The sequence below is a fragment of the Mus caroli genome, unplaced genomic scaffold, assembly GCF_978045245.1.
Source record: "Mus caroli unplaced genomic scaffold, Mus_caroli_1 scaffold_4, whole genome shotgun sequence".
Taxonomy (NCBI): domain Eukaryota; kingdom Metazoa; phylum Chordata; class Mammalia; order Rodentia; family Muridae; genus Mus; species Mus caroli.
The window spans coordinates 36063915-36091022 of NW_028227259.1; the positions used below are offsets into that span (position 1 = coordinate 36063915).

The 27108-nt window shown below is 48.3% G+C and overlaps 1 protein-coding gene across 7 annotated transcripts in view; it reads right to left on the reverse strand.

Moving 5' to 3' along the window:
* Positions 1 to 10045: 10045 nt before the first annotated feature.
* The window catches only part of Fam53a (family with sequence similarity 53 member A), a 29883-nt gene continuing 12820 nt past the window's right edge, over positions 10046 to 27108 (reverse strand). For all 7 annotated transcript variants that reach the window (XM_029477735.2, XM_085836608.1, XM_029477734.2 and 4 more), the window contains 4 exons: positions 24468 to 24698; positions 20334 to 20388; positions 17136 to 17899; positions 10046 to 10567 (listed from right to left, as the gene is read on the reverse strand). In XM_029477735.2, the coding sequence (XP_029333595.1) occupies positions 10256 to 10567; positions 17136 to 17899; positions 20334 to 20388; positions 24468 to 24545 (1209 nt within the window). In that variant the 5' untranslated portion in view covers positions 24546 to 24698 and the 3' untranslated portion in view covers positions 10046 to 10255. The remainder of the gene's footprint in view (positions 10568 to 17135; positions 17900 to 20333; positions 20389 to 24467; positions 24699 to 27108) is intronic.

A 27108-nucleotide genomic window follows, 5' to 3' on the forward strand; every position in this document is an offset into this window, starting at 1 on the left:
GAAATAGAACACGCTAAGTGCAGTGAGGACGTGGACAAGCCCGAGCCCTCACACACGACAGTGGCACAGCCACCACGAGAAACAAGTGGTTCCTCAAAAGCTAAAAAATGCAATTGCCAAGGTAGCGGTAGTTACTTGGCTAATCATGGAGGAGAAAGCATAGCATCAGGTGCCTGTGGCAGCTGGTCACGTGGTGGCTACAGCCAGGAAGTGCAGAGATGAACTCTGGCCCTCAGCTTGCTTTCTCTGATGGACCGACAGCCATTCAGGGTAGGTCTTTCCTCAGTCAAACCTTTCTGGAAACACCTTCATAGACACACCAGATGTGTTTCCTTGGTTATGCCAAAGCCAACTGTTGTGACAATTTTCTCCTGGGGCAGGGTGACCGAGCAGCACTTCCTCCCAGACCGTTCTGCAGCTCCAATGACAAACCACAGTTCAATTCTGTTGATGGTCCCTCTTGGGAAACAGTGAATTTCTTAGGCTACTTACAGAGCATAGATGAGAGGTTGGCTACTCAAAGGAGCATGGAGGGCCTTAAAACTGCCACACTGTATGTTCTGAACCCAGTGTGGATGACTCTCTCGTGGATGTATAGATGGACCCCTTCCAGTCTTCCCTAGTCTGTATACCCAGTTGCTTCAACCGGACAGCCAGGTACAATCTGGGCAGAACTGCATACAACTGGCTAGGACGGGTGACTAAATAGTCAGATGAGGGCATGATGACCTTCCACGCTCCCTCCTTCTAAGAGGAAATGCCAACAGGTAGAAAGCCCAGCTGTGACCGTCATTCACAAGCAGCTGATCTTACGAAGGTGAGGGTTCTACTCAGAGGACATCACTGTCAGGCACACGAGGTAATTAACCATCACACATGACCCTACAACTCTACTTCTAGGAACAAACCAAAAAGAATGGAGCAAGGTCTGAAGGAGACACATGCACACCACTGCTTACAGACTCACAATAGCCTGTCGTCAGTGTCTGTCATCAGTGGGTAAGGAAACTGTGTACAGTTTGATACCATATGGCTCTGCTTCAAAAAGAAATGAAAGCTAGGCACTCCCATGACATGTATAAACCCTGAGAAATTATGAAGAATAAAACGGGCCAGTCCTGAGACTGATAAATACATGAGGGACACATAATGAGGAGGGAGAGTGGGGTGCCAACAGCCAGGAACAGAGCCTGGTAATTGTAATGCACACAGTTAAGCCCAGCACTCAGGAAGCAGAGACAAGTGGATCTCCCAGTTAGAGGCCAGCCTGGTCTACAGTTCCAGAACAACAGGGCTATACAGACAAACCTTGTCTCAAGAAGAAAAAGAAAAAAAAATACAATGTTTAAAATGGCAAATTTTGCCATTACTTTCAATGTCTTTGAAAAGGTTATCAAGGCCCAGCCTAGTCTGTGGCATTGTGTGATGGCAACCCAAGATGTCACATGACCATCTTAGCTGAGAATAAAATCTCTTTGCTGAGAATAAAACCCCAGCTCCACTCACGATTTTAATTAACAAACTCAGGAGAGACTGAAACGCTGTATTTGACGATCTCCCAGCGCCCTTCCATAATGCTCTGTGGTTTAAGGATGTGTTGTCAAACTGGAAGAAGGGCACAGGGTCCCCAGGTCAAGCCCATCTCTAACACATTCTGTGCAAGAGACCTCACATTCCTAGGTGGCCTCTTCAGGGTGAGCCAGTGACAACATCAAAGGTGTCTGTCTTCTACTGAGTTTAGAGAATTTCTGGTAGTCCCACCCTCAGCCCTGATCATGACAGTGCCATGAGTCTGGGACCCGTGTGATGGGCACAGGCGCAGGCCCCAGCTCCCCTGTGGAGGCCACCCTGTCTTCATACCACCCTGGATGATGCTGGATTTCACCAGAAACCCTCAACCAAGAGGACTAAGCTGGGGCTGGCAAGATGGCTCAGCGGGTAAGAGCACTGACTGCTCTTCCAAAGGTCCTGAGTTCAAATCCCAGCAACCATATGGTGGCTCACAACCACCTGTAATGAGATATAAAGCCCTCTTCTGGTGTCTGAAGACAGCTACAGTGTACTTATGTATAAAAATAAATAAATCTTTAAAAAAAAGAGAGAGAGAGAGAGAACTAAGCTGGAGTGAGTCTCACAGGCCCTGACTGGGCAGCTGTATGCTCACGGGTCCCTAGGACCCTACAAATGGCATGTTCACTCAAAGCCACAGTTCATTCTGCATGTACGTACACACATGTGCTTGGATATGGATGCAGACTGTACCTGAGTATATAAACATCTACATAGTTCCACAGATGCACACATAGTATATTGTATACACATAGACCCACATGCAAACACACAGGTACATAAAAGTATGTGGGCACACACAAAGGTACATACGAATAAGTTTGTGGACCCTACACAGACAGAGGCAGGCACACATAGCCATCATCTAGGCCCATATTCATGGCTATGTATGTAGAGCCGTGCAGTGTATAAACATGCATGTTCACAGAAGCACAAGGATGCACATGATACTTGCATGCATGTACATATGTGTTTGAGGGTCTATCTTCATGCAAACACACACATCTCTCTGTAGACATCATTATTTAAACCATAGCAAGAAACCTGAAAAGTTCAAGAGAGGATCTAAAAGCTAAAGCCAGATGGTTTGGAAACTGGGAGATGCTCTCCTAAATTATTCCTAAGGCAGAGAGTTAATAAAAGGCGGGTGACAGGCAATTTTACAATTATACTGGAAGAGCAACTGCACGTTCGTGGAGCAGCTTCAGGGAGTTGGCGGAGAATTCACAACCTTAAATGTTTTTATTACTGAGCAAGAGCGACTGAAAATAAATGAACTAAACATTCGACACAAGGAGGGAAAAACAGAACAATAAAGTAAATCCACAGGAGGCAGGAGGGGGGTAAAGATAAAGGCGGATTAATGAATTGGAAACAAGAAAAATGGGAGTGCCTGTCAGTAAATCCAAGAGCTGGTTCCTCTAAATAAATAAATAAAATAAACAAACCTCTGGCCAGTCTAATTCGCAAAGAGAGAGACGCACACAGAGGCCCACAAGGATGTGGAGAGGGAAGTCAGAATGGCAGAGGAGATTGAAAGTGACAAGCTAATACAGTTGACATTCTTGACAAAATTGACAATTTCAAGACAATATAAATTACCAAAATTAACTTAAAAATACATTTTTAAAAAGTGCAAGTTGGCAAATGTGGAACAATGGAAAGAGGTGTACTGTTAGGTTCCAGCTGGTGGGCTTGCGTCCAGACCAACACAACACGGGGGCAGAAATACACCCCTCAGAGCAACCTCTGCAGGATCTAGTACCCCTAAAGGGGCAAAACCCAGCTAGGGACCAGGGAGAGGCTCTGCAGCAGGCAGTGAATGGCAGATGAACCAGTTCAACATCCCCCTCTAGGGGCAGATTGGTGACTACTGTGAGGGGTGGGGCTTCTTCCTGGCTGTGCAGAGGGCTGGGCTGGAGGCTGAGGACCTGAGGACCTGAGGCCATGGTGGGCACCACTTGCCTGTCTGCAGCTTTGATCCTGGATGATGATGAGAGGGGCAGAGTTTCTCTGTGCAACCAGAATCCTTGTTCAGGTGTTGGGAAGAGAGCAAGGTGTGCTAGTGGTGACAGCAACTCATCACCAGGACCAGCTGAGACTCTAGCTACCCTCTGACCTCTATCCAAGTCCCTCATTGGACGTATGAGGCCACAATCCCCCTCCTCCATACCCTGCAGATATGCAGGGATAACAAGAGAGAACCAGCCCTCTGACTCGGCTCACAGATTCTGTCTGGTTTCACGTGGAGATTGTGTGTGCCTTGTGCTATGCTCTAAGAAGGTCTTCTTTTTCTCTGTTCTCAGAAACTATGACATTTTTGCTGAGCTTGATGGTGCATGCCTGAAATTCCAGAACTTTGGAGGAAGAGATTAGAAATTCAAGGTCATCCTTGGTTATAAGTTGAGGCCATCCTGGGTTACATGAGACCTTGTTTCAAAAAGAGAGAGGAAGAGGAGGAGGGAGAGGAGGGAGAGGAGGGAGAGGAGGGAGAGGAGGAGGGAGAGGAGGAGGGAGAGGAGGAGGGAGAGGAGGAGGGAGAGGAGGAGGGAGAGGAGGAGGGAGAGGAGGAGGGAGAGAAGAAGAAAAAGAGAAGATAAAGAAGAGGAAGAGGAGGAAGGAAGAAGGAGGAGGAGAAAAGAAGAGGAGGAGAAGGAAGGAGGAGGAGAAGGAAGAAGGAAGAAGAAGAAGAAGAAGAAGAAGAAGAAGAAGAAGAAGAAGAAGAAGAAGAAGAAGAAGAAGAAGAATCACTCAGAGCAGTGTGGGTGATACAGTTGGGCAAGAAAAGATGCCAGCCACCAGGCTGCCAACCTAAGTATTGTACTTAAAAACACATGGTGGGAGGAGAGAACTGACTCTCACAAGTTGTCCTCTAACTTCCATACACTCACGGTGGCTCATGTGCATATGAATGTTCATATACACACATGTGTGAACATACACAATCCATAAATGCTACATATGCGTGTATACACACATACACACACATATACATATGGGTATTTTGTATGAATGTATGTCCATGCACCATGTGTGTGCCTGGGACACGCAGAGGGCAGAAGAGAACACTGGATCCCCTGGAACTGGAGTTATAGATGGTTGTGAGCTACCATGTGGGTGATGAGAATCAAACCCAAGTCTTCTACAAGAGTAGCAAGTGCTCCTAACTGCTTCAACCACTTCCCCAGCCCCATAAATGTAATTTTTAAGTTGTTCTTTTAAAAAAATAAAATCACCCAGAGCCATGCTTATCTTTTAAAAAAGATTTAATTTGCTTTGTGAATGTTTCACTTGATGTGTGCATATGCACCAAGTCCATGGCTGCTAGTCCTGGAACTGAAGTTAGGGATGGCTGTGAACCGCCACGTGGGTGCTAGGAATCAAACCTGGGACCTCTGTAAGAGCTCTCTTTCCATCCTCCTGTATCTCCACACCCCCCGCAAAAACCCAAACAAGGCAGGCATTCTTTTTTAGCCTAGGCTGGCAGGGAACTCATGGGTCTCCTGCCTCAGTCTGAGTGCTGATATTAACAGGTATACTCTGCCATATCCAGCTCAGGTCAAGTGTTCTTTGTAATAAGATTTCTAACTACCATTCAGATGAGCTTATGGCCACAGGACTATCTGTGGGTTCTCTTTCTTCTTGAGTCAGTTCCTGGCCTTACTTCTCAAGGATATGTTCATCTCCTCTGAGCTGCCCCTAATATTATCTCCCTTTTTGTGATCTTTTTGGCACTGTCCCTCCTTCCATTCCTAGAAGTGTTTATCATTTTTGAAACCTTGATCACCGTGATGGTTAAGTTTTAATGTCAACATGACACCATGTAGAATCACCAATGAAGCGTTTCAAGGAGTTAGATCAGGCTGGCCTGTGGGCATGTCTGTGGGGGAGTTTTGATCTTAGTTGGTTTGGGAAGACCCAGTCATTATGGATAGCATTATTCCCTAGCTCTGTGTCCTGACTATGTAGGGGTAGAGAAAGTGAGCTGAGCAGTAGGTATGCATGCATTAACATCTCTGCTCGACTGTGGATGTGATGTAACAGCTGTTTCTGATGCCCTGACTTCATTGCTATAATGGATATCACCTGAAATTATGAACTAAAATAAACCCTTTCCCCTGTAAATTACCTTTTTCTCGGGGTATTTTATTACAGCAACAGAAATGAAAGCAAGAATAGCCTGCAGATCTGTTCCACTACTGCTTGGTGAGCAGGTTCTGGCATCTCTGCCCTCATCTTACTATTTCTTATCCCCCCTAAAAAAAGAGTTTATTTGTGGGGAGGGGCTGGAGAGATGACTCAAAGGTTAAGAACACTGGTTGCTCTTCCAGAGGTCCTTGGTTCAATTCCCAGCGCCCATGTGGTAGCTCACAACCATCTACTGTAATCTGATGCCCTCTTCATGCAGACAGAGCACTCAAATAAATCTTTAAAAAAAAAAAAAAAAAGAGGAGAAGAGGAAGAGGAAGTGTATGTCTGAGCACTACTTGTGTCAAGTGCCCACGGAGGCCAGAAGAGGACACTGGGACCTTTGGAGCTGGAGTTATAGACAGATGTGAGCTGACACGTGGATGCTGAAAACCAAACTCAGGACTTTAGAAGAGCAGCCAGTGCTCCTAACCCTTCCTTGCCATCTCGAGCTTTCTCTTCTCAAGATCTATTTGTCCTTTCTCATTAAGCAAATGACTACTGCTAAGCTAAATGTCTCCTGAGTAAAGATCAGGAACTAAGAATAGGTTTTTATTTTTTATTAAAGTTTTTTTTTTCTTTTCTAAAACAGGATCTTACTGTAAAGCCCCAGATGATCTGGAACTCCGTGTCAATGAACTGGTAACAAACCTGCCCACCCTGAGAGCTAGAATTTCAAGCATGAGTGACTGCCCCGCACATTTTTCATATTTTTGAAAGGTTGAGAAGGAAGGATACTGCTACTCAGGAGGGCACCTATGGAGGGTAAAACCAGAATACTGTCTGATGCTTGAAAAAAACAACTTGCCACTCTTGTTTTCATTTCTCAAACTGGAACCTTAGCTTATTCATGTTCTACTCTTTTTTTTCTAGTATAATGACCTATTATAAATGCCCTTCTATATACAACTTCATATATGTCTTATGAATTCTGGTGTGCAGCCTCTCCTCCAGCACCTAGTCCTAGATTTTCTGGGGTTTTGGTGGGTGGTTGTTTTAAATTTTTGGTTTTTGGGTTTTGGGTTTTTTTGTTTTTTGTTTTGTTTTCTTGTTTTGTTCTTTTGTTTAGTTGGTTGGTTTTGTTTGGTGCTAGGGATGAACCCAGAGCCTCAGACATGCCAGGCAAATGCTCAGCGGCCAAACCATAGCCCTCAGTGGTGGACTCTAGGCCAGGACTCAGTCAGCAAACCACACCTCTAAGCCTCTCACGGGTAGACTCTAAGCCAGTACTTTATTATCAAGCCATGTCATTTGCCTCTTCCTGGCAGATTCCAGGTCAGAATTTATGCTCCAGTCCTTCACTCTACTGTCCATCCCTGCCCAGGCCCTCATTGGAGGAGTGGAGACAAGAGTTGTCCCTGAGCCTCACTCTGTTAGCTCTAAATGGTTTTTTTAATTCCTATTTCTTCTTTGACCTAGGAGTGACACAGGTGTATTTCTTGTGAATATTTAGAATTTATTTTATGTGTGTACATGTATACATTTGTATGCCTCTTATGCGGGTGCCTATAGAGGCCAGAAGAGGTTGTTGGATGCACAGGAGTCAGAATTACAAGAAGCTGGTAGACACCTGATACGGTGCTGGGATTGAACTGAGATCCTCTGGGAAAGCAGCAAACAGTCTTCACGGCTGAGCCATCTCTCCAGCCCTCTTACCAATTTTACAATGAAGTTTTGTATCTGTTATGGACTTATGGTCAGGCAGTTCTGGATATGTATCAATTCTTAGGCGTGTGCTGACAGATCCTCTTGGTCACACTCAGACTGCCTGTGCCTGAAACGCTCTGACTTCCTATTGTTAGGAGCATCAATGAGGGATGCACACGAGCCCAGTCTGTCCTCACCACTTACAGAAGCCCCCCTGGGAGAGGAGATTGGTGATTTTCCTTTTCCCTCTAGTCTGTCCAGTTTTGTCATGGCTGTCATGGCATACAGCTTCTGAGAACAGCTACATCTGTGGTTTCTTCCTAGTCACAGATTTGAGTCTACTCTTATGCATATACCCATTTTAAATATACTATCGTGCCCCCAATCCTGTAATCTCTGAAATCCAGGTTCCCTTGGGGCAGGCAGCACCTCAAATTTGTCTCTTCCCCAGAACCTTTACACCACCATCTGTTCTCCCTGAGCGGAACATGCCTCCTCAGATGGCTCCCCCACACATGTCAAGAGCAGCACGCAGTGCCCAGGGACCAGCCAGGTAATAGCACAGGGCACATGGATGCCTGAGACCAGGTTTTCTGGTGAGCGTCCAGAGTTGTCTGTGCCTGCCAGGCCTTGGTGAGAGCCACATTATGCTTGTGATCCGCAGCTGTATCACACCAGCAGGACCTGTTCCACCAGAGCCCCTCATGGACAGGCAAGAGGTCTTGGCCCACGAGAGGATACCCCCTATGAAGATGGCACTCAAAAGGTAGGAGCCAGCCATGCAGCAGAAGCTGGGAGCCTGAGTCAGGGTCCATAGCAGGCTGGGCAGAGAGAAAGGTGCCAGGGTATGCCTCTGCCCCTCACAGCAGTAAGAACCAACATCTATCCCAACAGGATTCAAGGATAAGCAGGCTTCAGGCCTCCCATCTAGTCTGTCCTTGCAAAACAGTAAGTCTAACAGACTTTAACATACAAACGCCTGAGACATCCTATAGGTCACAGACAAAACCCACATAACGCCATTGTTTGGTTCAGAAGAAGGCTAGGAAATGTCGAGGGTGACAAATGGGGGAAAAGGATTTAGCTTCAAGTATAAAAGGTTCAGGGGCTGGAGAGATGGCTCGGAGGTTAAGAGCTCTTGAAACAGGCCCTGAGTTCAGTTCCTAGCACCCACATGGTAGCTAGCTAACAACCTTGTCTAACTCCAGTCCCAGGAGACCTTCTGACCTCCAAGGACACCAGGCACACATATGTTGTACAGACAAGCATGTAGGCAAAACACACATAGACATCAAGTAAGTAAATGATATGCAAAGTTCTGGAAATGGAAGTCATGTTACTATCTTGATGTCACTGAACTATGTACCTAAAGCAGTAGGACAGTTAGCAGACAGCACCTCTGAGAATGCTGGGAAATCGGCCTCATCAAGGGGTCTTGGGGGTTGGGGGGAAATAGAGGCAAGTTGTACTCCTATATGGATGCTGGCAATGTGAGGATACAGGAGGAAGTCTGGCAGGGTTGTGGCCAGCAGCTGCTTAGCTGCAGTCAGGGGGCAGTAAACAGGGCACCTACGCAGCTCCAGGAGGGCCCCACCTAGGCTGAGAAGTTAGGGCAGGGAAGAGCTCAGAGGCCCAGAGCAGGAAACAGAGGCAACTGGGGAAGGGAATAAGGAGGGGCAATAGAGGGCTTTGGAAACAGAAGAAATGACAGGCAGGCCCAGTAGCCTCTGGGAGGTCTAAGTTCTCTAAGAACTAAAGAAAAGCCACAGGCAAAGGGGCAGAGGATGGCAAGTAGCCCCGCCTGAGCTGATTAAGCATGGAGCCACTTGGGCATGCTGATGGGACTTAAAGCAAACCTATTGTCCCTACAGTCTTCCATGAGGACAACCCCCTCCAGTAGGCCAGGTGGCTAAGAGGCCCTTGTTGGCATGGGAGACACCGAGCAGCCTTAGAGTGATGGCCTCAGGATGTCAGGCCAAGGAATGGGTGATCACAAACAGGATTCTATTGGTCCGCAGCTAGGGAGCAGGACAGTCATTATAAAGCTGCAGCCAGAAGCCAGAGAGGGGCAGCTCTCAGTGCTAGGCCACGAGCCTGAGCACCTGGTAGTACAGAACTTATCAGCCCTCGCTCGCTCAGTAAATATATGCTGGCCAACTGGTTGCAGAATTATGAAGTCACACTGCTCAATCTTTGGCCTGAGTGACTTCTGAGTAATACACGCTGTGATGACAGCCATTAAACAGACCAGGCTGTTCTAGAACCAAATACTAGAAGCTGTGGTGTGGTCATACAAACTAGCTGGGCCAAGGCCTGTCTCGGAGGGCGCTTCAGATGCAGCCCAGATTAAAAAAACAAAAACGAAAATCAATAAATATAGCAACAACAAAAAAACGAAAAAAAAAAAAAAAAAAAAAAAAACAAGCCCCCTGGGACATCAATGGAAAGGAAACCTTGACGGTCCTGTCACAACTGTCCCATGTCACAACTGTGCAAGTAAATGTGTCAGACAAGAACATTCCAAGCTCTCAGGCTGTGATCCCTCCCCAGGGAGCCAGGAGCCCCAAGGTTGTCCATAAAACCATACTCAATTTTCACAGCAGGCTCTGACAAAAAGAGAATCTAGGCAGAATCTCTACGCAGAATCATGTTTAATAGAATGCCCTCTGAAAACCCATTTCAAAATAGAGAAGCTCTCCCAAACTGTAGAAGCCATAAAAATGCAAAATACTTCTTTAGGAAAAACTGAATCAAAATTACGCCTCAATTTTCAAAATAACACACAAGTTATTTCCACTGGTCAGGCACCAAGGTGACAGACAGCAACCACAGTCATCCTGCTCAGCCAAAGTCAGTTGTTCTCAATCTGCTCCAAGTCCAGGTCGCCGTGGTCCAGTGGGAAGATGCCCTCCTCTCCTGCACTGTCCCAGTCACTGGGGTCCCCACTGCTCCCACCCTCGCCTGGGCTGGCCTCTGGCTCCCCTGACGCCCAGACACTGGGACTGGCAGGGCCAGGCCTGGGAATCCTTGGGCTAGAGCTCGGTGTGATGATGCCCACGAGGCCCTGTGAGTTACATGGGGAGGACACAACAGTCTTCTCCTGGGTATCATCCTCCTCGTCTTCATAGTCCAGGGAGCAAAGGCTCTTGGAGTTTTTTAAAGTCTGCAATAGAAAACACACGGACTGAAGGCATTTCTGGTAGGTGATGTGCAAGACAACATTGTGCCTGCCTAGGAGGGTGTCTAGCTCACCCCAGTCACCAAACACCAGTCACTGCCCTAGAACTGTTTCCTGGACGCTGCTCATCTCATCCCTAGCCTCATCAGAAACCAGGGCCACAAAACAACAGAAAAAAGAAAACCACCCTAAATGTGTCTGGAATAAGGACAGACAAAGTAGCTCAGGGTGGATTTAAGCCACTATGGTGTGGCCTTGAACTTATGATTTCTCCTTCTACCTTCTGAATGCTGGAGTTTCAGAGATTTGCTACCACTCTTGGCAAAAATCTACATTCTGACTAGAAACAGGCCCATCACAAATGAACGTAAACACATAAGCCCAAGGGAGAACAGAGCTTCCTTAGAGCTGTGTTTTTGCAGGAATTAGTTGTCTCAATAAGACAAACTGCAGGATGTTAGAAAGTGACTCTCTGCTAGGCATGCGGCACTTGGCTATGCACATGGCTGGCATCTAGTGCTCAGGAGAGTTGCAGGGCAGCGGGATCTCAAACTGACATATTCTGTTGTATCCAGTTACCACTGCAAACTTCCTCAACATGATAAAGCCAGGGGAATCCTAGAACAACACCATCCTACAGCTATCCTGACACTGCTGTTGCAGGCACCCCAGAGCTTTCCTCTCCATGTGCTGAGGAAGACACCTAAACCTGTGTTCACAAGTTCTACCTCCTGCCAGCAAAGCTGCTCCACAGCCCAAGGTAGAGCCAGAGTCTGAGCCATGTGAAGTAAGCCAGCCTAGAGCCTAGCCATGTGTGTGTCTGTGTCACGACAAGACCCTAGGATGGCCAAGACACATCAACAGGCATCTGGACACATCCAAGAGGGCCTTCCTCAGGTGTCAGGGAGGGGCAGGATCACCCTGTCCCACATTACAGACGCCTGAGGGATACGTGGAGCATCTATGCCTTGGCAGATGACAAAGTCACCCTACAGTGTCTGACCCCAGCTCTGTCCAAGAAGAGAAGTCTACTCTCAGGAAAGAATTAATTTCAAAAATGAATAAGGTTTTAAAAACAGTGAGGAAAAAGGGAAGTGAGAACACCTGTACCCCAAATGTAGAGCCCAAGCTCCAGAAGACTCCACTCTCCAGGCAGAGACTGACAGTCTTCCCAGGGACTCAGATGCTAAAGAACTAGCCAGAAACACAGGAGGCCCAACACTAGTCTACAACCATAAAACTCAAAGATGGGGTGTGCTCAGACTCTTGTGTCAAACAGGAGCAATGGCAGGTACTGCCAAACACTAGAGAAAACATGTCACCTGACAGCATGCCAGAACAAGCATGGGAGGAAGCGAGCTGTAAGGACAGGAGCCCCCACCCGCAATGTTCATCCTCTCCCAATAAGGTGCAGAGTGTCCGCAGAGGTGAGACACCCTAGCCTTCCAGAAGAATCACTGGAGCAGCAGACTGACACCAAGTTGACAGCAATGGGCATGAAGGGCTCAGGGAGGGCTCATGGCCCCAGCACCACTGAAGAAAACAGAGTGAGTGAAGTGTACTGGTAACAAAGACAGGACAGAACAGAGCCAACAAACTGGACATTCAAAAGAGTCATCCCAGAAGTCGATGCTCAGCCACCAGGCAAGTGCTACTCCAACAGAAACACAAGGTTGGTCAAGGTCTCAGGAAGATGGAAGAGTGGCCTGAAGGGGATGTAAGGGCAGTTAGTACTCCACACTAGGTACACAGTAAAGCTGACCACCCTGGACACAGTGATCCATAACACCCCACTACAGACTGGGGAAAAGGCAAGCCTGGTACCCTACCCACAGCCACACCCCACAGAACACCAGGCAGCCACTGGCTACTACAGGGAAGATGATGGAACAGGACTTTCCTGGGTGGGACAGCTGTTGCAGAACAAGGAAACAGCATCTGGTAGCCACACACCGGTCAGATGTAGCCACAAGAGCCCAGCATCAATGAGCAAAAAAGGACAGAGGTGGGTCCTTGAGCGTAGTGAATATGCTGGGTCTGTCCTGCAATGAGCTGCGGATTCATAAATCCAACACACTGGTGCTGTGGCATCGTGCAGAAACCTAACTCCACAAAATGTGATCTCCCCACCTCCACCTTGGTTTTTTTGAGACAGGGTATATCCCTATATAACCTACTCTGGTAGCCTGGAACTCACTATATAGACCAAGCTGGAATGAATTTAGAGATTCACCTGCCTCTGCCTCCCGAGTGCTGGGATTAAAGGTGTGCGCCACCACACAGTTTAAACCATCTTAACTGTGAACCAAAAAACGAACAAAAACCCTAGTAGACAATCCTAAAGTTAACACCAGCAGGCAAGGATGAGGAGGTGTGGGAACCATTGGCTCACAGGGACCGAGAGGGAGCAGAGGATGGGGCAAGGAGAAATGTGGGGCCAGTTTATGATGAGGCAGCTTCACACAGACAGGTGAGACAAGCACCCAGGGGTGGCAGGTCTGAAGACACAGCCTGCCAGCTGGATCCTTCGCCTGTGAGTCAGCATGAACTCCTACCTGTGAGGGAGAGGAAGCCCTGCTCTCACTGTTTACACTGAGGGCCTCTAACACAAACAGTGCTATAGACAAGGGGCAGGGATGACTGACGGTGCCCCTATGGTACTTCACAGCTGTCAAAGACACCTAGACTGTATGACCCAAGCTAGGGCAGGGTTTGGCTCTGTGAGGTCCTAGTGCCACTCTGTTCATTAAAAAGGCAACTGAAGAAAGCACTGTAAAGTGTTACTCAATCATTGGGGAGGGAGGCACAAACGTTCATTACTTTGCTTTTTAGTAGTCTCAGATGTTATTTTCATTTGAAAGATTCTGATGGTAAGATTAAGAAGATGGTAGCTTCAACAGTACAAAACCACAGGCCTGTGCCTCTGTGCTGGCTGCACTGTCAAAAGTCTGACACTGAGAATGTGTCAGTGTCAGAAACGGCCTGTGCCTGTCAGGCAGAAAGCAGACTTTCAGCCCCAATGAGCAGGATACTGACTCCACCCCAACACGAAAAAAGTGTGAGAGGTACTCAAGAAAGAAAGCTCGGGGGGCTGGGAAGATGCTCCGTCGGGAAAGCACTGGCCACACAGGCATGAGGGCCCGAGTTTGACATCCAGCACCTATGTTAAAAAAACAAATATGTCGATACATGCTTGTAATCCCAGCACTGGGGACACAGAGGGTCCCTGGGCCTCTGATCACTTGGCTTAGCCAAACTGGTGAGCCCAGGTCCCAGGCAGAAACTGAGAAACCTTGTTCCATTAAAACAAACGAGGAGGTTACTAAATTAGCATAATCCCTAATAGCATCATAAAATGTTGTCCTTATACCCTCAGATAAGTGTAGTCCTCACCCCTCATCCAAGGAACTTCTCTACAACAGATAAGAGAATCAGAACCAATCAAAAACAGAGAGTTGTGGAGCCCAGCCTAATGGACACATTTACAGAACAGGTCCTTCACGTAAGGCTCAGGGAACACAGTGGACGATAGAGCAGAAAGACTGTAAGCGACAAAGAATCAGGAAGTTTGCTGTGAGACTGTTTCCTACTAGTGTCAGAAGGCATAAAGTCTCACCATATGACTGCCGAGACATGAGCTAAACAAGGACAACATGCTAGACCAGGCAAAGACCACAAGGCTTCAAGCCTACACAAAGAACAACAGGAATATGTGTGCATATACGTATATCCACATAACAAAAATTAATGAAAAAAAGAGGTCATGAATTTAAACAAGAGCAAGGAGGGTTTGGAGGAAGAAAAGGGAATGGGGAAATGATGTAATTATAAACTCAAAAATGAAAGAATAAATTAAAAATTAGTGTGGAAGACTGGTGTGGTGGCAGACAAAGGCCTTTAATCCCAGCACTCTGGAGGCAGAGGTGGCAGATCTCTGTGAGTTCGAGACCAACCTGGTCTACCCAGAGTTCCAAGACAGCCAGGGATACATGAAGAAATCCTGTCTCAAACAAAAACAAAAACAAAAAATGATGTAGAGGATATGACCAAGGTTGACCTCTGGATTCCACATGCACAACTCACATGAACAACTCACACGAACACCCACACATAAATACAAACAGAAATAAAAATAAAAGCATATACACAAATACACAAAAAACCATAATGCTATTCTCCCTGAGCCTCCTATACCACTTCCCCTGTCCCTACAACACCATCTGTCTGCATAATCCCAGGTGTCTGAGACAGTGCCTGCTCTGTACACAGCGCTTACCACAGCCACCGCAAGGCGGGCCTTTAAGCAGGTCAGTGTGGTGCATGTGGACGACATGACACTCAGAAACTAGGTCCCTCAAGACCCTACGGTGTCTCCTTGCCAGCTCTACAGATCACCCACTCTGGGAAGATAAAGAACATTAATGTGTCCACAAAGGCCAATGATCAGGAGCCACAGGAGGGAGCTGGGAAGTAGGTGCTGCAGCCAAGTATGACCAGAACCTTCCTGCTGAGCTTCCTGTCCCATGACCTGAGGGACAGAGAGGCAGCACAGCTCAGATGCTTCCCGACCACCTGGGCTCCCGTTAGCCAGCAACAGCTAACGATACAGCAATCCTGACCTTTGAGTTTAAGTTACAATGTGATGTGGGGACTAAGTGGAGGCTGACAAGAATAGTGTCCATGGCAGGAACAGAGGACATCTGAGTCCTGAGGCGGACAAGCAGGGAAGGGAGGGAGAAGGAACAGACCAGAGAACATCCAAGTAACAGCCACAGCTCAGGAGGAGGACTGAGCCATGGAGCAGAGATGAACTGGGGCCCCTCAGGCCCCCTACCTCCATAATGAGCCCATCTACAATGTCCTAGTCCCAGCATCACCCTGGCCTGATTTACTTTCCTCCACCTCCTAAGGAGCCCAGAGTGTTCACAGCATCTCCAGGTCAGGACCACCCTTGGTCATCAGCCCATCTTTGTTATGAGCCATCCCTGTTCCCAAAAGCACCAAGTCAAGGACTTCTCTGCTAGCAGCCTCATCCTATGCTGCTGTCCCCCTTCTGCCACCACGGGGTGATGGCACAAAGCACACCCATAGCACTGGCTAGCAGGGAAAGCCTGGGTATCCAGAACTTGTTACCAACTTCTCAACAGTCAACATCACATTCAAAGCACCACCACTTGCTTTCTGTCAGCCCTCCTCAGTCAGACCAGAAAGAACGGGCTTTCACCCCTCACAGCCACCCGCAAGAAGCCTCTGGAAAACCTGTCAGACAGAGTCAACAGTCACATCAGCAGGCTGCACAATAGCCATCTGCAGCATCTGTAGAGCCAGGCTACCTCCCACAAGACTGGGACTGCCAGACGGGCTTCTCCCAAACCTGGTGGCAGTGGCTGACCTATCTGCACCATCCCCAATATGGGCTCAACAGACACACTAAAGCAGCTCTGCTCAGGACAGCCCTGGCACCACCCACAACTCAGAGTCTGACATGCATCCACAATAATGCCTACAGGAGACAAGACAGGCCAAAAGCCGTGGGAAAGAGATGGACAATGGGGAGTCTGGAAACTGCCAATGCCAGTCACCCAGAGAAGAGACAACACTGTCTCCCCCAATACCCGCAGATCTGGTTCCTGCAGGGTGGCATGCCTCAACCCCAACATTCAGGAGGCAGATGCAGGCAAATCTCTGACTTCAATGCTAAAGCTGGTCTGGTCTATATGAATTCCAAATCAGCCAAGACTCCATAGTGAGGCCCTGGCAGGGAAAAAAAAAAGCACAAGGGTCTATTACTTCCGCTCCTTCTCCCTAACAACCCGGAGGGAAGCAGAGCCGCTGGGCCCTACTCCAGCTCTCAGAGAGGGGCCGAGGAACCCTGCCCAGGCTCCAGATGCAGCCAAGAGGACATGCCCTCCCGGCCACAGTGAGATCGGCCTCATTGTTCTCTCCCCCACTGCCAGCAGTCAGCACCTCTCCGGGATCCACATGAGAGCAGGCAGTGGTATTGCCAGACACAGTGGTCTACTACACCAGCTAAAACGTTCCCTCAAAATCTCCAGGATGTGCCAGGAGAGCTCACAGAGCCAGGTACCTGCTGGTCTCTGAATGAGGCACAGCTCAAGCAACAGCTCTGGTTCCTGTAGCCATCACAAGCCAAAAGACTGCATTTTCAGTGGTGCCAAACTTGGTGTCAGCCTCCAGGGATAGCTTCCCCTTTTAACTGTCACCCCAAACTGTAGTTAGGGCTCCCAAGAGATGAGGCTGAATCAAATGAAGTCCCTCCTTGTCCTCTCAGAGCTCAAGGTCCAGGACACACATGTGGGGGCTCTGCCTGCAGGGTATGGCTGAGGTTTTTGAGGTCAGCTGAGGCCATCCTCACTAACCCAAGCTACGCCATGTTCCCTGACAAGCTGGCCTTCCACAGCACCTAGGCTCAGAAGAAACTAGTCAAGTAAGATTACAGGAGAGCTGTCCATAGACAGAGTGCTCACTCCAAGACCAGTATAAGGCAAAACACAGGCTTCCTAAGCACCCAAGAACAAAGATGTGGCCTCACCCGTGTCATTTTCAGAAAGTCCAAGGATGGGCGTGTCCACCTGGCATCCTCCTCCCGTCTTCGCTTGCGCCGGACCCTCCTCCCATCCAATACACAAGGCTGTGAGCGGCACCGGAGCAGGCCATGGTGCCGGCCTAGCTCAGGTGTGGAAGTGGGGGTGCTGCTGGCTGAAGGCAGGCAAGCGCCTGTATCTACAAGGTGCTCTTGTGAGAGGGACAGTCGGCGCCTGGAAGAAAATGGGCAGGGTCCTGTAGAAAGCCAGGGTGGGCCTGAGCTTGTACTGCCCTCACTGCCATCCACAAAGCCACTGCTGGCTGAAGCTGGCCGGGGCGTCAGGGGTGAGGTAGGGCCAGAGGGTGACACAGGCCTCCTGGGTAGGCCGGGGACTAGAGTGCCCTGCAGAGTAGGGTTGCCCACGCCGCTGCAGCACTGAAGTGTGGCACTCCCACCACTGTTGCACCTCCTCTTGGAGATGGGAGTCCACACCTTGGAGCTACCAGGACGCCACGGGGAGCGGCATCGAGCCAGCTCCTCTGGTTCTGACAGGGACCGGCAGTGTCGCTTGGTTGGTGGTGCTGCAGGTGGCCCTGTGCTATCTTGGAGGTCCAGGAAGTGGCCCACATCCATGGGCCCTGGGGATTCCAGCTGCCACTTGAGACCTTCGGTGTGAGACACACCATGTGGGCCCACTGAGAAGGGGCCTGAGGCTGCCTGGCTTCCAGTGGGCCATCCTCCACGTAAGGCCTTCCAGGGACTTTTATTCACTAGGGAAACACAAAGGTGTGAGAAGAAACGGTGAGCAATAGGTACACCCGCTGCCTCCCTTCCCAGGCTCACGGACACATGGACAAAAACGCCACTGCTCACATGGGCCACGGCATCTGAATGGCCAGGCTTCATCCAGTCCTTTTCGTTATGTTTTTGGTTTTCTGAAACAGGGTCTCTCCATGTAGTCCTGGCTGTCCTGGAACTCACTATGTAGACCAGGCTAACCTTAAGTTATAGATCCACCTGCCTCTGCCCCCTGAGTTCTGGAATTAAAGACATATACCACCAAACCTGGCTTCATCTGGTCGCAAGGAGTGGCCTCCCTACCTATTTCCTGGAAATAATCTGACTGATAGCACTCCCATTTCATTAATGCAATGTGTCATCATAATGCTTTATTTACCACTATCTCTGACCCATCTCTAAAGACAGACCTTTGCCAGCTAAGAACCAAACAAAGCCACTTCCTGAAAATGGCCTCCTTTCTTAATGACCCAGTGGACGGACAGCCAGCCTTAAGTCTCCCTACAGACAGAGGACTCAGCTGAGCCTGGGTGCAGTGGCTCACCCCTGTGATCTCAGTACTTGTGAGGCAACTGCAGGACTGATGAGCATTTGTGCTTTGTGTCTGGGATACACAGTGAGTTCCTGTCTCAGACTTGGCCTGGACATCTGCCTGCTGGACAGTGGACTGGGACAGAGACCTCCCTGATATCTTCAACCCTCTACTTCTTCAGCCCTAAAGCAGGGTGTTGGCAATGTGCCTTGGTGGCTGGTCATCCTGTAAAACCATGTGCCCAAGACATCACAGGTAAAAGCAGCATAAGGAATACTTCCTCTGCTTCTTCCATCACATCCCTTGAGGAGGATTAGGAGTCCTTAAGACATCTGAGCCTAGGGCTAGTGAGATGGCTCAGTGGGTAAGAGCACCCGACTGCTCTTCCGAAGGTCCAGAGTTCAAATCCCAGCAACCACATGGTGGCTCACAACCATCCGTAACGAGATCTGGCGCCCTCTTCTGGAGTGTCTGAAGACAGCTACAGTGTACTTACATATAATAAATAAATAAATCTTTAAAAAAAAAAAAAAGACATCTGAGCCTAGACTACAGCTCACAAGACTCAATACCCTAGGAGCTAACACAAATCTACTTCCCCCAGGGCATAGCCCACATGAGAGCTCTCCACACACCTGTCCAGCCTAGTCCAGCTCCCCTCTGGTCAGCTTGACCACTCAGTACAACTTGGCACCCAAACCCTCTCAGAGCTGTCATGGCCCTACTCTTCTTAGTTCCTCTTGTTGGCTGTAAGAGCAGGCACCCACTCTAGCCCTCCCTAACAGAAGTGCAAAGTCAAGTATATAGGTGTCTTCAAATGGAGTCAGCCCAGCTGTAAGGTTCAAATATCCAATGACTGACCAGAGGATGCTCTGACACTCTTAATGGGAGGTCATCCAACAGGTCACTCAGCTTCTCCCTGCTCCTTCCAACCACTGATAGGCTACGAGACACTAGAGTACAGGCCACAGAGACCAATAGCACACAGCCAAGGTCACCTCTGGGGAAAGATACATCAAGGGCCTTGGGGTGACCTGAGACAGAAAGAAAGTAAGACAAGAGACTGAGGGAAGAAGGGAAGACAGGAGTGCATAAGAAGCCCTCAGAAACTCTGAGCAGGGACTGAGGTACTTAATGTGGTCTCATATGCAAGATGGACTGGAGGAGTCAAGTGGAGTGAAGGCATAGGCCAGGTGAAGTGGGGAACCAGATGGAGACTTCACCTCTTACTTCTGGCTGCTTGTGAAAAGGTTGACAATACTTTAGAAACCTGGTAGTCAGCAAGGTGAACCTGACAGGGTTCTACCATGTAAGGTGTTCCAACTGCCAAGGCAGCACAGAGTAATTCCAACCCAGGGTCTTTGCTTGGATTTATCCCCACACTTAGGGGCCACTATCCTCTCTAATTGGTAAAGAGCAATGTGTCAGGAAGTGAGTGTGAGCAGGCCCAGGAGTACTCACTCAGCCGGTGTGTACAACAGCAGAATGGCAGCCAGAACCACATACCACCTGACCATCCTTTCTCTGAGAGTTGAAGGAAGGCACACGTAGACCCATGTCTCACATAAATGGTAAAACAGTCCTCAGCCTCCCACACCACCACCGGCAGCAAGAGCAGAGGCTCTGCTGAGCCCTGATCCTGGCGCATCCTGCTGAGAGATCAGTTCTGACTCCTGGCCTGTGAGCAGGGAGGGTGGTGGCTCATGATCTTCCTGTCCCACATGTAGGTCACATAGAGGTCTCCCTGAAGCTTCTCTGACTCTAACTCAGTCCAGCTCCAAGACCCGCTCCTGGCCAAAGGCCCAGTGCCACCTTGCTCCATCTTCAGCTACTTCGGCCTTAGACTACCCTCCCTGGGCTTCTGAGACACTTACCGCCGATCTCCAAAGGGAACAAATGGCCACTTTTGTTCAGTTTCTCAGCAGAATACTAAAAGCGACAAGAGAGAGGTCTCAGTACTCATGTGAAAACTCAAGCGTTTACCACAGTAATGCTATCCCTCCCTAACACTTCCATTGGGGTTTAAAATTAAAAGCACTGAGCTCTAGAAAATAAATTTTCTTAAAAAGAATTAACATTAAAAAAACATTTATTTTGTGTGGGGAGGTATAGAGGAGTGGGTTGTGTAAATGTTACAGTGAACATGTTAAAACGAGAAACAACTTATGGGAATCAGTTATTTCCTTCCACCAAGTGATCAAACTCAGGTTACAAGGCTTGGCAACAAATGCCTTCACCCACTGAGCCTTGTTACTGGCCCAGGACAAGTCTTTGTAACACCTAACAAACTCTAGCAGAACAAATGGGCATCGTCCTGAGCCACTGCAGGCTTTTTCGGATTACTCTTGAAGCTCTGGCCTTTTCCTGTGGATGACCTGTGCTAATTAATGGTCTTTCAAACCTCACCACACAGTCACTTCTCAGAAAGACCTGAGGGCTGGAGAAATAGGTCAGCAGTTACGAGCATCGGCTCATCTTTTAGAGGATCCCAATTCAATTCCCAGCACCAACACAGAAGCTCACAGCCATCCAGGGAATCTGATGCCCTCTTCTGGCCTCCCTGAGCACCAGGTACATGATTCACATACATTCAGGCAAAATACTCATACATGGAAAATAAAAATAAATACAACTTAGAAAAATAGGCTAAGCCAAGACCCAAGAGCTCGTGACAGTCCATATGTAAGATCCAAGCCCTAGCCTAATGGTCACAGTACTGAGAAGGGTCCAGACAGCAGGGTGACCCGCCTCCAGGAAGGTAGATAAGCTACTAGCAGCCTCAGAGATTACCAGGAAATGCTATAGCAACTGCACCTGAAGTTTTGGGGAACTTTTGTTACTTCACATAGAGAAAGCCAGGTGTTTGGTACACATTTATAATCCCAACATTCAAGGTGGCCAAGGCAAGAGGAATACTCCAGTTCCAGACCATCTTGAGCTACTTAGCAAGACTGTTCAACCAACCAACCAGCCAACCAATCAATAAACAAGACAAGTATAGTGGCACATGCCTGTAACCCATCACTTGGGACTCCACAGAGATGGGAACAGAAGGACCAGGAGTTTGGCTACTAGCAAGTTTAAAGCCAAGTGGACTAGGTAAAACTCCATTGTAAATAAATAAATAAATAAATAAGAAAGAGAGAGTGAATTAAAAGTTGGGGTTGAGACTCAGGAAAGGGCACCCCTTCATCAGCAGTGGGTTATGGTCCTGTTAATACAGCTGAATGAATGGGGGGTGAACACATGACCAGCCTGGGCTCTGTGGGCACTGGACCACCTCAGGCTCAAAGGGAAAGAAAAAACTGCTTTAGAGATACTGCACATGGTTGGAAGCTCTTACACCACCGTGCATAATTAGTGAGCTACCCACACCTTTCGACGAAGCCCTGCAAATGCCCCAACTTTGGGCCAGAATATTGGTCTCACCTTCCATCTGGCCGGTAGCCACTCCAGCCAGCAGTCCACCTGCTGAGGTTCAACCACTTCCCGAGAGCAAGTAAGTACCTGCACTGTCTTATAGCCCTCCTGCCCCTGGCCTGCATCCCTAGTGTGCTTATATAAGAATACACCCACCATGAGAACACAACACACCCCAGGAAGGACAGGCTTTTCTTAGTCAACAGAAACAGCTCCTAGAAACCTTGAGGAGCTGTGGACCTATATCTAACAAGATGTACTCAGCGCACATTCAAGGACTGGCACAGCATAGATAGACAGACACCTGAAAGCAGGTACCTACAGGGCTTTGGCTGGGTGAGAGATGAGATGCGCAGGTGACCAGCTCAAGGACACAGGCACAGACACTCAGGACAGTGGGTGTAACACAAGAGAACAGTGTGCTGAGTGCATTCCTTTGCAAGGATCAGCCTCTATATTATACCACATCCTAGGGCCTTGAGACATGGCAGCTGCTGAGCCTCCTTAGGAGATAAGACAGTGGATGTGCTGAGATAGCAGAGTCTTACTGATGGACAGACTGGGGACACACAGGGCACCACTCAGCTGTGCTACATCCATCTGGACAGCAGCGTGATGCTCCGTGCTGCTTTTCCCAGCTCAGCCGCATCACATGGTCCGCTCTCTTATGCTGACAATAAGAGCTGGAAACAAGGACAGCACTACCTGTCAGTTGTTCCTTCCTTGCTGCCCCAAACCCCTCACTCACTCCTTCCATCTTCAACGTACACTCCAAATCATACAGCAGATGCTCTCTGTGTCTCTGGCAGCATCGATATAGGAGGCCACTGCATTCACCAATCCTCCACCTATGGTCATAAACCATCTGTGCCTCTCATCCCTTGAGGTAGCAGTGAATCAGGCATAACTACTCATTTTTCCAGTCTTTCTGTAACACCTGGCCTATTCACTATCCTTCAAGTACACAAAAGCAAACTAGGGCCGGACGTGGTGGCGCACGCCTTTAATCCCAGCACTCGGGAGGCAGAGGCAGGCGGATTTCTGAGTTCGAGTCCAGCCTGGTCTACAAAGTGAGCTCCAGGACAGCCAGAGCTATAAAGAAAAACCCTGTCTCGAAAAACCAAAAAAAAAAAAAAAAAAAAAAAAAAAGCAAACTAGGAAAAACTGAGTGTGCCTCAGGTTCAGGGTGTATAAGTTGGGAAAAGAGGAGCCCACGTAACCATATAAAATTGACACAGCAGAGATGGGAAGAGGATTAGAGGACACTGGCTTTGAAGAAGGACCAGAGGCGCAGGGCCAGGCACACATCGTGAGGCCATAATGACAGCATCCATTATATCAGACGTCAGACACTATCCCAGCACTCAGGAGGCAGAGGCAGGTAAGTTCAAGGCCAGTCTGTTCTAGAACAGCCAAGGCTATGCAAAAAAACCCTGTCTAAAAAAAACAACAACACTGTTTTCTTTTTTTTCTTTTTTTTTTTTGGTTTTTCAAGACAGGGTTTCTCTGTGTAGCCCTGGCTGTGCTGGAACTCACTTTGTAGACCAGGCTGGCCTCGAACTCAGAAATCCACCTGCCTCTGCCTCCCAAGTGCTGGGATTAAAGGCGTGCGCCACCCCCCCCCCCCCCAGCTCAAGAACACTCTTAATTATGTTTAAGATAGCTTGAAAAGTGAATCTACTTTTCCAAGAGTAAATTTTATGAAAAATGTATTAGGAAGAGTAAACACCCAAATACAGGATGACTTCTGCCTGCAGTCTGGGCATGAACACTGCCCGACTTGGGCAGCATCATCACACAAGGCCTTAAGGAAGGCGTGTACGAGTTGTCTGCGCAGTTTCCTTGCTTTGTGTTTCTGCAGTCCCCAGCTGTGCTCAGAGTGTATCTGTGTTAGTTTCTGGAATCCTTAGCTGTGCTCAGAGTGTGTCTGTGTTAGTTTCTGGAATCCCCAGCTGTACGCAGAGTGTATCTGTGTTAGTTTCAAGTCAAGGCACAAAGACAAAACATCAAAATAAATCTGGCGAAAAGTAAGTTACAAATATTAAACATTAAAAATAGGTAACCACCAGATGTGATAGCACATACCTATATCCCACCACTCAGGAGGCAGAGGCAGCTAGATCTCTGTGAGTTCAAGTCCAGCCTAGTTTACAAAGCTAGTTTCTCACCAGCCATGGTTATACTGTGAAACCCTGTCTCAAACAATAACAACATATCTAATAATTATAAATTAATAAAATAAATAATTGACTTCATGGTTAAAAAAATAAAAACCAGAAAGACCCACTCCCTAAAGCTAAAGCAGGCGAATGAATCTGTGTTGACAAATCGTGCGACAGGGTTCTGGACAGGGGTAGCAGGATATCACAGGGTGACTTACTTACTCTGGCCGATCTGGTGAGCAGGCCACAGAATTCTGTGTAGGGCAGCTTTGTATTAGAAGTTTATTTGGTTTGTAGTGATGATTGTGACAGATACTGGCTTCTGCCCAATGCCCCCAGCTCAGCTCTGCCTCCACCCTCCAGTGTGCGCCTCATGCCTTTGGCTCTGCACATGGGCTGTGCCCCCTGACCCCCGAGCTGACTCACCGGGCCAGCCTCACAGGCCCTGCGGGTGAGGTCATCCAAGCTCTGGTTCTGCAGCTTCTCTGTGATGAGAGTGACCATGGCCGGGCTCTTCCTTAGTCCACATCTATGGGCACTGGATTTCCAGAACACTGGACATCAGCAGGCTCAAGCCATCAGGTCTGAGCCAAACTCAGGGTTATAGCTCTGACTTAAAGATGCTGACCCATTTCCAGACTCTTCAGGGCTTTGTCTCTGTAAAGAGAAATTGCCACATGACCATACACTTCAGTCCATATTTCTGTTATATATATATACAACATCCTGTTTTTAAAAAATGTTCCTAATATCCCTCTTTGACAAATGCCTTCCTAATTCTAAGATAACCACGTATGTTCCTTCCTGAAGCCTCTAGTAATATCTTCTAGAATAGTGGTTCTCATTCTGTGGGTCACAGCCCCTTTGGGGGTTGAACAACCCTTCCAAGGGGGTCACCTAAGACCATCAGAAAACACAGATATTGACATTATTAATCATAACAGTAGCAAAATTAGTTATGAAGAAGCAATGAAAATGGTTGGGGTCACCACACCATAAGGAACTGTAATGGGTCACAGCACCAGGAAGATGAGAAGCACTGCTCTAGAAAAGATCAGAGAATACGATGCTTATTAGAACCAGCCTCTGAGGCCTCTCCTGAAGCAGCAAGAAAGCCCCTGGCAGGCTCCGTCCCCCAAAGGGCAATGAACATGTGAAGAGAAACAACAGCAGCCGCATCCAATGAGAACACCAGTGGTAAGCTACTGGGCCCCATCCCACAGAGGCCAGTTGACCAAACTGCCCCCTAACTCCAGCCCTTAATGCTGGGATTCTCTTTTTAAAAAAATGAAGGGTAGGATGCTAGAGGCACACACAGAGCTCTACTACACCAGGTCCAGCCTGAGGCAAGGGGCCAGGATCACCATGGTGATGGTGAAAAGGGAGGCCATGGGCTCTTAGCTTTTCAGTCCTGGAAGTCAGCATCTAAGAGCATCCAGAAGCCCCACGCCCTTTGCAGCTGCCATCCCACTGGGCATGTGGAGCTAACTCTCAGTGTCTCACTGTGGGTGTGTGAACAAGGGCTACCAGATCAGAAAGCAAAGAACCCAAAACACAGGGTGGGAAAACATGGCAAACTGGGAAACAACACATGGAGCTGGGAGTGAAGCTCAGTGGTGAACCCTTGCTTAGAGTGCAAAAAAAAAAAAAAAAACCCTACAAATATGAAACATCTCAGGAGTCAGCTGTGCCTTAACATGACACTCTGTCATGCAACACCCCAGAACAAGCACATTACTCAAAAGAGTTAGCCTAACAGAACTATCTCAGGGCCTCTGCAGGGTGTATCCATGAGCAAAAACAAAAAACAAAAAAAACAAACACCCTGAGGTTCAAGTCACCTCCTTCCACCCGGTAAGGCACTCCAAAGAAGAGCAATCCTGGGAGTGTTTGCCCCAAGATCACTGGGTATGACCACAACATCCACACCTGCTGAAAGTAACATCACAAGCCTGGTAGGGGTCATGCTGGCAAACAAAGCGGGCACAAGCTGAGGGCTCTGTCAACAGGAGAAGGAGAAAAATCATATGGATATTTTTATAGAGATCAGAAAGATCTCAAATAAGATCAAACACCAACTTTTCATTTTTGAAAATATATATACATTCTGTCAACAGAAACAACAAATACTTCCCCCTGTGACTTTGAAACCTGAGGCTCAAAAGCCAGCATGTGACTGAACAAGGAAAGGTTGACACGTAGCAAGCACAGGAATCAGGGCCTCGTGTCACCAACAGCATACTAAGCTCACACTGGCTAGCCTAGAGCTTGTGCTTGCTGCATCCATTAGTGGATGCAGGAAGCAGGTACCCAGCCCAGGCACATATATGAGCTCAGTTCAATAAAAGGTTCCACTAACACATGGGGCTGGTCTCGGCCTGGGGTATATCACACCACTCACATACTATTCCTGTTTAGTCTCTCTGACCTGAAATCCCATCTACCATGCCTAAAGGCAGCAGCATTTAGTATGCTCTACCCCAGCACAGTGAATACCATCTCTAACTTAGACCAGAGGAGAAGCAGAGGAGGGCCAGCCTGTTTTCCTTTCTTTCAAATAGAGGAACCTGAATCTGAACAAGCCATGTCCTAGGAGAAGTACTGATCCTCCGTAAGCCAGACAGAGCCAGCTGGGACACAGGGCCACGGGCAGTCTGGCCCACTGCTCATCTAAACTGAAAGCCCCCAAATCCCAACTTCTGAGCCATGCCCTAACAGGGTAAGGGCTTTGCAGGATCTTCTGTCAAGAAGAGTAATGACAAGTGGTCCCTCCTGGCCCACGTGCCACCACAGGGACTCTCAAGCACCTTGTTGTCATTCTGTATTTTAAGATTTACTTTAATTTTATTTTGTGTGTGTGTGCATTACATGCATGATGCAGTGTCCCTTGAGGCCAGAGAGATGATCAGATCCCCTGGACCCGGAGTTACAGACAGGTGTTAGACGCCATGAGAGCATGGGGAACTGAACCTAGCTCCTTTGGATGAGGAGCTACTGGTCCAAGACAGGGTTTCTCTATGTAACCCTGGCTGTCCTGGAACTCTGTGGACCAGAGTGGCTCCAACTC